Source organism: Archocentrus centrarchus, chromosome 24, assembly GCF_007364275.1.
Source record: "Archocentrus centrarchus isolate MPI-CPG fArcCen1 chromosome 24, fArcCen1, whole genome shotgun sequence".
Classification (NCBI taxonomy): domain Eukaryota; kingdom Metazoa; phylum Chordata; class Actinopteri; order Cichliformes; family Cichlidae; genus Archocentrus; species Archocentrus centrarchus.
Genome location: NC_044369.1, coordinates 20,496,790 through 20,507,148, shown reverse-complemented (window position 1 = coordinate 20,507,148; position 10,359 = coordinate 20,496,790). Strand labels below are relative to the sequence as shown.

Sequence of the window (10,359 nt, the reverse complement as noted above, 5' to 3'; positions counted from 1 at the left end):
ACATTTGAATTCTCTTTTATGTCACAAGAGGTCAGCCTTGCTACATTTGTTGTGTTTTCTGACTTTTGATTCTGAATAATAGTGCCATCTAATGGCTAATGGGTATAGGCAGCAAGCCAGGTCAGGGAAGCAGCCATGTCATGCTCATGCTTTCAAGGACAAAAGGGTCTTCATATCATCTGTGAGCCTTGGCAATTCATAATCTGTAAGTGTAGAACTGCACAATAGTTTATCGTATGTTAGGTAGCATTTTGCCTGTTTGATTGTAGTTTCTTTTATCATTCTGCTTATAGATCAGTTTCCCAGTTTAAGTAAGAACAAGCTAATGCTACTGTCTTACAGTTCTGTCTACCCTAGTTTTGGCTAAAGGGCATATGAATGTTTACTTTGTAGTTTATTTGTGTAATGACTTGTGACAGTATGTTTAGGGATGTGAATTTGTTTTATGACAAACCACTTATGTACATCCTCGATTCTCCCTTTGTTACAGTTTTACAAGTAAAAAATGGGTCTCAGTAAAGAACAGAAGACAACGTCACAGAGTCTCATCATTGCTGAATCCATTAATGTTTAGCTCGCTGTCTAGGTTAATTACATAACAGTTAACTGAGGGCAGAAGAACACCTGTCCTGTCTGATAGCTTTAGCAAGCAGAATTATGATCTGAATGTACTGTTGTGCCAAACACATTTGCTTTGCCAAGAGGAGCTCACTCTATAGGCTCCTCTTGTTAGTCAGTTTCTTTATATTTTATTATTGTATTTTAGTACAGCAATGCCAAAGCTGACAGGTGGATGAAAAGAGAAGAAAGAAGAGAAGAGAAGAAGAAATGAAAAGAAAAATGGGGAACAATAGGAGACGGGTCACCAAGTGCAGCATCTGTAACAAAACAGCCAAAAGGCAAACAGTACCTAAGAGAGAGAGAGAGAGAGAGAGAGAAAGCAGATACACAAACAAACATAATATCTCTGTGTGTGCATGCGCAGGTCATGAAATGTACTTGATAATGAGGGTGAGAAGCCACAGCAGTTGACAGTTCACTATTGGCACCTTTAACTTCCAGCGGTGAACTTGCTTTCAGTGCAGCAGACATCATGTGACGGGGGGAGTGGCAAGAAAAAAAAAAAAATCAGGAAACATACCGACGCTGCAAGTGACAAGAAAGGTAAAGTCCAAACTTTTACACAACTGAGGTAAACTTTTAGGCACTGTTGACAATATTACTGACTCCTTTAAGACGATAAACGCATTTTTACGAGGCTGTTTCGTGTTTTTGTGGCGAACTTGTTCTCCGGAAGGTGATAAACATCTTCAAACCGTGCTGCGACTTCTGTTGTATCTTAATGACTTTCATGCCCGCGGATGTTGGAGTGAATAGCTGTGCAAACTTATCATTAAAACAGCTTTGACTCCAGTAAACACAAGTAGGTCATAAGTGTTTGTCATTTACGCGTTCAAATTGTTGTCATTAAAAAAAAAAACACACACACACTTGTGTGATTTCCGCATTTTTTTTTTCTTCTTTTTGTTGGCAAGGAGACAGAAACGCCCTCAGTGCATGCACGTAGGTAGAATAAAGCTGAAAGCACGAACCACATTTTAATTTTTAGGTTTAAAAAGAGAGAAACACTATTTAAGTGTGAGAGTTTATTAGCAGGTGGTTATTTGCATACTTGGTTTCAGTCTTTTTGAGTCAGGAAGTGTGCATGAGTAGCTTGTAATTATTCCCGACCCAACCCTGCTACACCAGGCTGTACAGTAATATGAGAAAATACCCAATAAGCAATGCATTACTAATGATCAAACCTTTACCAGATTGTAGACATGCACTTTGGGCCTTTTAGATGTAGTGATCACTCACGATTCCCTCAGTCAGGCTGTAAATGTGTTAGTTTCAAATTGTTTCAGGTGGATAATTGACAACATAAAATTGTTTTTTGTCACAATAAGTTTTATTGTTTCAGGTTGCCAGGTTTATAGTATCACATTCCAAAGAAGCTGGACCTTTCATGTAGTTCTAGTTGATTAATTCTATTATAAAGTTCTTTATTTAAACCTGTCCATTGCTGAAGTCTTTCAACATCCCTCCTTGCTTCCTCTTCCTAGTTGAAAGCTTATTGTGACAATACATATAAATATCTAATTACACACCGCGTTTAGCGGTCACTGTACTTTTAATATGACAATATTCCTGTGTCAAATTAATAAACTGGCCTCCCCAGAGCTCTGGACCCAACCTTTTTAAACACTACGAGCAATGGGAGCACCAACTGTGTGCCACTCTTTACAGCTGAGTGTGAGGATAAAACCCCCAACAGAGTTGAGGTCACGAGTATTAAGGAGCACCCTGCAGAATGGTGGAAGATAACAGTGAGTTATACTTCTGGTGCATGTAGAAAGAAGTTCAAATCTGAGATCCTGTTAAAAACATTGCACCATTTTTGTTAGAAGCAGATCACAGACAACACTCTGTTTCAGCTTGGATTTAATGCTGTATCTAGCTACAACATCCAGTCTTCCACATTTGCGAGATACAATCAGTATACTGTATCTACACAAATGTTTTCACCCGGAATGCCTAAATTTCTTTTCACATGACAGTCACGAGAACAGTGAACTGACTGTAGACGCTAATTAGATCTCAGTGTTGCTCCCGAGAGAGTGGAGTGAAGTCTGTGGTGTTGTGTGTCCTCGCAGCTTTCATCATGGCCTATCAGGCTGGGATTCTAGAGGAGCCCGGTGTTTTGGTTAACCAGATCAGCTCCAACATCCAGAAGATCACACTGCTGAGTAATACACACACACACACACACACACACACACATATGAACGGATTATTATCAGTTGCAACGCTAACATTACACTGACTTTACTGAATCACAGCATGTGAATCACAGTAATTTCGCACACTTCAATACAAATAAACAGTGTGTGTGTCTCTGTGCTTTTCTTACCAGCCTCTGAGATGCAAAGGGCAGTGTCTCTGCTGGGAACTGAGCAGGACAGCAGCCAGCTACTACAGACTCTGTGAGTTACTACGGTTTGGTTGGATTTACATACCTGGGCTGTTAGAATAAGTATCTTTGTGAAAATGTAAACGTGAAAGTGTAGAAAAAAGCTTAACCATTATAATAATGTTTAGTACAGATTCCACTCACACTTTTCTGTTCCACTTTTCTACACTCTAAACTGCTTATATATATTTCTAAACATAAGCACAATTCCATTATATATTTTAACTCTGTGCCATCTTTCATCTTAGTGATGTTTGGGCACTACTGTCTACTTTAACAAAATAATGTTTCAATGTCACCAGTCAACAGAAACAGCAACAAGGCAGCCAATTGGCAAAGGATACTGACCAACTGATGAAAGCATTTACTGCACTCCCAGTTGGACCTGATCAGGTACTGAGCTCCTGAAGTCTTCTTTATCTAAAAGCTTTAGGTACCTCACAAAGGGCAATGTCTCGGGCTGAAAACTAAAGTCACAGTCTGGAAAAACTGCAGTTCCTCAAATGTCTGTTTGAGGCTGGCTCCAGAACTGAGTCAGTCTCCACAGACTCCCGTGTTAAAATGCCCAACTTCACAGCAGGAAAAAAATGCTTTTTGACTCTATAGTCGATTTTCCCCTTAATGACAACTGTGCAGAACTTTGGGGTGTTGGTGCCTTTCTGAGCATTTTTAATACAATTATCTGACAAATAATATGGCTTACTGCACTGTTTATTGTACCAAGACCATATCTGACAAGTTCTAGTAATCCTAGTATTTTATTTCTATGTTCCTAAGCAGGTATCTGTGTTTGTGATTAAGTACAGACCGTAGCTTTAACAAGTACATTTGAACAAGTATGTTTGTGCTTCCCTTTGTAATATTTTTGTGTTTATTTTAGCGTCAGAGAAAGATACAGAAAGAGCGTCTGCTGAACGACTTCTCTGCTGCTCTGAACAGCTTTCAAAAGACGCAGCGAGAGGCCGCCAGCAAAGAGAGAGAGTTTGTGGCCAGAGTCAGAGCCGGCTCCAGACTATCTGTAAGTAACCGCCTGTGAATAATATCCAGCAAGGTCACCAGAGTATTAAAAGACAGTTATAAAATAAGTACTGTATGGTACTGTGATAGTGGGTCTAAGCCACTGCCATTACATCGTTACATAGATTTAGATGGAATTGAGGCCTTCTGGCAGATGTGTTAAAAAAGTGTTGTTTTTGGCCAACTTACAGGTGATTGACAAAATCACCTGTGTGTATATTGTGGTTGTGAGAGTCAGCAGAGCAGAAGGTGTTTGGTGTCCTAATGAAAAGCCACATAATAGAACAGACATGTTGTCATCCTTCTTATTAGTGGCATCAATAGCTTGGTAGGTGGAGACAAATGCAGGTGAGTGCCAGCTCTGCACTGGACAATCCAGCAAAACAAGTAGGTACTGCATATCAAGGCTCGCTGAATTTCTCCTTTCAGCAGCGGATTTCACTACTGTTTGCTGTCAGTTTCTTGTTTCTCGCTACCCATCTTTTTACGCTCCGCTTCCCCTCACCCCCAGCCTGCCGAGGCAGCCTGTCGCCTTCCACGAGCGTAGTTTTTTATTTTATTTTTTTTACTATTAATAGGGAGTTTTTTTCCTTCTAAGGAAATTGTCTGGTTTCTCTCTTTAATGCGTTGACTCGTGTTTTATATTTTTACAATAATGCAAATAAAATAATTATTGCACTCTATCCCACTACAGTGCATGTTTCATTCCTCGCTTAAAATTGTACCGACCACAGGCGTCGGTTCAGAAGCAAAGTTTCACGTGAAGCTGTCACATGACTGTGACTCACACAGTATCTTTAATTGTAACCATTTTAATCACAGATTTCTGTGCCTGGGTCCACTCACTTGGCAGCTGTGTTCCCAAAGTACAGCTTATCTCACTCTTGCTTATCTCATGGCACAAAATGTTTCTTTACCTGCTGCGTTCATGTTGATAAGTAGGAATCATTTGTTACTGCTCCAAAATGTTTTAATAACTTACTTTTGACAGCAAATAAAGCAGCAGGGTGAATTCCATGTGGCCATGCATATATTTAGCATTGAAGTGTTGTGCAGATATTGAATCATAGTATTTATTGATATACAGCCTTAATGGACACTGGTTTAATCGTACACTCTGTAGTTACTGAGTCATTGCTATATCCATAATCAGGAAAAGAATGTCCTCTGCAGATTTGTAACATGGAGTATTTAAATGTGTTAAATGATCTTCTAGCAGGGAGGTCAGCCTGAGGATAACTTTCGAAGCGTTCCACCTATACCAAGGTAAATCCACTGCTTCTGGCCATTATAATTCTTTCTCCTCTCATTATTATAGTTATTCAAATTTTAACTACTCTTATTGCATCTGCACGCAGCGAATCCCAGATCCAGATTCAGACTGATGCAATCACTGAAGAAGATCTGAGCCTGATCTACGAGAGAGAGTCAGCTATAAGGCAGTTGGAGGTGCGAATCAAAATCAAAATTTAACACCTGGTGTCACTGCAGACCCCCTTCAGCTCTGTGTGTTTATGCTTACTAAAATGTCACAAACATACTGGAAGTGCCTCTTGTATTTAGACCATCTCTCTTTGCGTTCCTTGATTTAGGCTGACATCGTAGACATAAATGACATCTTCAAGGACCTGGGCATGATGGTCCACGAGCAGGGAGACATGATAGGTGAGAATCTTTCAATCTGTTCCTCCTTCAGTGCACTTCAGCTGCCTGCAAGTGAAACATCTTCACATTGACAGTGTGCGGCCCTTCCTGCATGTAAATTATGTATTTGTTATGTTTCCTGCAGACAGCATAGAAGCCAATGTGGAGAGTGCCGATACCAGTATCCAGAAAGGCATTCAGCACCTCTCGCGTGCTTCAGACCACCAGGTAATATGACAGACATGTCATATAATATATGATATGACAGAGAGGGTGAGGAACAGGAGTAAGAAAAGACAGATGAGCTATGATAAATGCTGGAAAAGTTAGTTAGCTCAGTAAAGTAAAAGAAAAAGCCATCTGACCAATAAAGTAACTTTCTGCTTATTTTCCCCCTAGCAAAGCTCCCGGAAGAAGATTTGCATTATAGTGATAGTGTTGGTGGTTGTTGCTGTTGTAGTAGGACTAATCATCTGGGGCTCCATCAAATTATGAGGGCTTCCTCCTCCTCCTGTGTGATTATCAGCATGGACCAAGGGTGAAATTTCATCCGGGTACTTTTTCTTCTTCAAAAACTGACAGAGGCGGAAAAAAAATAATGCAACATCATCTGCCTTCTTCTCTGTCATGTTTTGAAGCTTTTTTTTTTTTTTTTTTTTTTTTAAATCAGTTATGTTTTCAAGATATTGTAGTCCTCACCGTCAGGGCTGCATCCGCCTTCACTGTGAAGCAAAACTAGCTCTGATAGCTTTATTGTCATGATCAGTGTCTGATTTATGCATGGTTTACTTTAAAATGAAAGACTTTATTGTTCATCAGATTGTCAGATGAAGGAGGGGGGAGTATTGTCGTGTTCAGATGAATAACTGCTGCCCCAACAATGTCAACATTATGTTGAATGTACACAGTACACACAATGCTTCTCGGTGCAATAAAGCAGCATGTTGGTAGGGGAAGGTGAGAGGTGGCTCTCATATTGCTGCAGCTGCCTGTTTTTGTCTGGTTAGATATGCGAAATCCACATACTAAAAGTTTCTGAGCAATAAAACAATGAAGTACGGTAAATTAACTGGAAATGCACAAATGCCAGCTGTTGGTCACAGTAAAATTTAGCCACACTGCATTCAGATTTTTAAATATAGTCCTCTGAGAGATAATTTTATCTATTGTCTCCAATATTTTGAATCATCATTAATTAAAATTATGTTTGTTTTTTAATTCAAATGTATGTGTTATGAGTCCAACTTTAATCTTGTTGTTGAGACATTAACACTCCACTGGCAGTCACAAATAATAAGGGGAAGGATTGGTTCTGAAAGTTGGGATGTTGTGTACAATGTAAACAAAGACTGTTCTCATAAACCCATATTTTATCCACAATAGCAAATTTTTAAACTGAGAAATGAGCCATTTTGAGAAAAATATTCGCTGGTTTAAAAAATGTATATATATTTTTTTACATTTTACACAGCATCCCAACTTTTTTGGAATCAAGTTTGTACTTTCAGTAGATTATTTATTTATTTTAGCTTGTTCATGGAATTCCAGTACCTGTCACACAAAGGACTGAAGTGAAACATTTACAGTAAACAGTGGCAAGTCGAGTAATACAGGGTGACAGCATTTGTAGGTTGTTTGTCCTTCACTCGTAGTCCTCAGGAAATGGTAACAAATTGTGTGAGAGCTGAAGGTACAGTGCACATTATCACTGTTTTCTGTGACAACTCTCTTGTAATAAAAACAAGTAAGAAGAAGCCCAAACCTAAACCAAAACGTACTAATGCAAAGTACTGTAAGTTACCTTGTATTAGTAAACACTAACACTCTTATTGCCACAATTATGTATTTGAACCTGATGGAAAATTATGATCATGTGTATATATTTTTTTATAGTGTGTGTGAACTGTCTTCCATTTGCTGAATAAAATAATGAAGGTAAAGTGAGAAGAGTGCTTTTTAACCAAAATTGTGTGATTTATGCATATCAAAAATATACTTGAAACTAGATTAAGCTATTTCTGGAGGGAATGCTGTGAGATTGTTGTACTGCTGACCTTGGACTGTTGCTTGCTTGGAGATAAATAAGTTGGCTAGAAAAGCCAAAGTGAGATACAGTATTGATACTTTTATAAAACTAAGTAAGCTAATAATCTTGTAGAACTAGGGGCTTTTATTTTTGAAAATCTAAACATCATGTTCATTTTCTGATGCTTGGATATCATGCTGGATATCTATACTAATATGGACTGGGTAATGTGTGAGGACTGAAAGGATGCCACATCGATGGAAATGAAAATTATCAAGAGGGCTGAATAGAAAGGCACCCCGAAAATCAAAGTGAAAAAAATGATTCAGCAAGCTAGTCTATTTTGCCAAAAATTTCATTGCAGCAACTAAAAATGGTACTCAGTAGTTTGTATGACCCCCACGTGCTTGTATGCATCCCTGGCAGTGTCAGATGGACTGAAACATAATGTCCCCAGAAGTGTTCTGTTGAATTTAGATCAGGCAAGTATGGGGGTCAGTTACAGTGTATCACAAAAGTGAGTCCACCCCTCACACGTCTGCAGATATTTAAGTATATCTTTTCATGGGACAACACTGACAAAATGACACTTTGACACAATGAAAAGTAGTCTGTGTGCAGCTTATATAACAGTCTTCATGTAGCGCAACAATTTGTCTTTTAAGATCCTCAGAGAGTTCTTTGCCATGAGGTGCCATGTTGGAATTTTCAGTGACCAGTGTGAGAGCTGTACTACAAAATTGAACACACCTGCTCCATATGCACACATGAGACCTAGTAACAGTAATGAGTCACATGACATTTTGGAGGGGAAATGACAAGCAGTGTTCAATTTAGACATTTACGGGTGTAGTCTCTTAGGGGTGTACTCACTTTTGTTGCCGCTGGTTTAGACATTAACTGAGTTATTTTGAGGGAAGAATAAATTTACACTGTTATATAAGCTGCACACAGACTACTTTTCATTGTGTCAAACTGTCATTTTGTCAGTGTTGTCCCATGAAAAGTTGTACTTAAATATCTGCAGAAATGTGAGGGGTGTACTCACTTTTGTGATACACTGTAATGGTATCACCCTCCATGAACTGCCTACATACTCTCACCACGAGACGTGCATCACGAGAAACCCAGGACCTGCTGCAGGGCCTGGCAGTGGGTCCAAGGATTTCATCCTGATACCTAATGGCAGTCAGGGTGCTGTTGCCTAGGCTGTATAGGTCATGCTGAACAATGTTACATGCAGCATAACATTCTCCTCAGCTTCTCTAGACCCTTTCACATCTGTAACGTGCTCAGGGTGAACCTGCTCTCATCTGTGAAAAAGCACAGTTTAGGGTGACCAAGTAACTGTTTAATTAAACGTTGGGGCAAAGCCAGACCCAGTGTTATTTACATAAAAGTGAAAGTCTACAATTTTAAATGCCACAAACAGCATTTAAAGATGAAATAGTGAAGAAAACATATAAATAAAAGAGGGCCAATAATAGATCCCTGTGGTACACCTCAGGGGAGTTTTATTTTTAATCATCTTCAAGTCTGCCCTGAAAATAGTTAAAAGCCATGTTCTACAGCAGGTTGTATCATGTCCTTGTTTAATGTAAACAGAAGAACATAGCATTCAACCAAGGATGAGATCAGGGAACAGTTCAGTTAGCTAGAATATGTCAGGACAGTGTTGGAGTTGAACTCAGATGTGGAAGTAACAGATTGCTACGACGCAGAAAGCAACAGTTTCCATGGCAGAGTGATGAAAAATACTGGACACTGCATTCATCACTGGAGACAGAATGAGTTAAACTGAGCATCAGTAGGACAGGGAATATTTTGAGCTGCTTAGACACACAGAAAGTAGCATTTTGTTGCAAATAGCTGAGCAGGATTTTCCTTCTTAACATAACCCAACTGTGGGGAATGAGGAAAGTTTGACCGGGTGCAAAATTACCACAAGGGAAGCTAGGGATTTTTAGGTTTTGGAGAACAGACCAAGGGAATTATTATTTTGAATAGGACTTAACTTTTTGGTGGAACTAACTTGTTAATGTGTCTCTTTTTATAATATGATGTGTCTAGAATAATTACATAAGTAAAACTAAGTGAACTGATGTATATGGAAACTTTGCTCTTTCAGTCAGGAGTTTAAAAAAAAAGTGGGATGGAGATAATAACCTCATCTAAACACACAATGACCTCACTGAAGTCAGGTTTGTAAGTGCGTCATTAGAAGTTGGACTGGAGGAAATAACAAGTTGCTATTAGTTTTCCTTTTCATCCTTTCTGAACGACACTGTTCTAAAAATGTAATTTGAAGAGAAGGTGGCACTTGTTATGTCAGATTGTTTTCCCCAGAGACAGGAAAAGAGATTTTGATTACAGTAATTCAAATGTTAAATTATATATTGCCTAGTAACAGTAATACACAGAGCAGAATAATAATCTACAGACATTTGGAAGACAAATTTGAAATATCAAGGGACACTTCAGAAATTTAGTAAATAGACTACCTCAGAGAGGACTTTTCTTCTTGAACTAAGCAGTCAAAGCAATTTATACTACAAACCATATTCACCCACATACACTCACACTCTGATGGATGCATTGGGGAAAATCTGGGGCTCTCTATCTTGCTCAAGGACACATTGAAATGTGTACTGGTAGAGCC

The 10,359-nt window shown here is 38.9% G+C and overlaps 1 protein-coding gene across 2 annotated transcripts; it reads left to right on the top strand.

Annotated features, from left to right (window-relative positions):
* Nucleotides 1-985: 985 nt before the first annotated feature.
* On the top strand, nucleotides 986-7,621 carry LOC115774958 (syntaxin-7-like). 2 transcript variants are annotated; one of them, XM_030722463.1, is made up of 10 exons: nucleotides 986-1,164; nucleotides 2,697-2,789; nucleotides 2,957-3,026; nucleotides 3,316-3,406; nucleotides 3,894-4,031; nucleotides 5,250-5,296; nucleotides 5,389-5,479; nucleotides 5,623-5,695; nucleotides 5,820-5,902; nucleotides 6,074-7,621. In XM_030722463.1, the coding sequence occupies exons 2-10, from the start codon at nucleotides 2,705-2,707 to the stop codon at nucleotides 6,167-6,169; spliced, it is 774 nt and encodes a 257-aa protein (XP_030578323.1). In that variant the 5' UTR covers nucleotides 986-1,164; nucleotides 2,697-2,704; the 3' UTR covers nucleotides 6,170-7,621. The 2 variants fall into 2 exon arrangements, with proteins under 2 accessions (XP_030578323.1, XP_030578322.1); XM_030722462.1 differs by having other exon boundaries at nucleotides 988-1,164; nucleotides 5,247-5,296.
* Nucleotides 7,622-10,359: the final 2,738 nt, after the last annotated feature.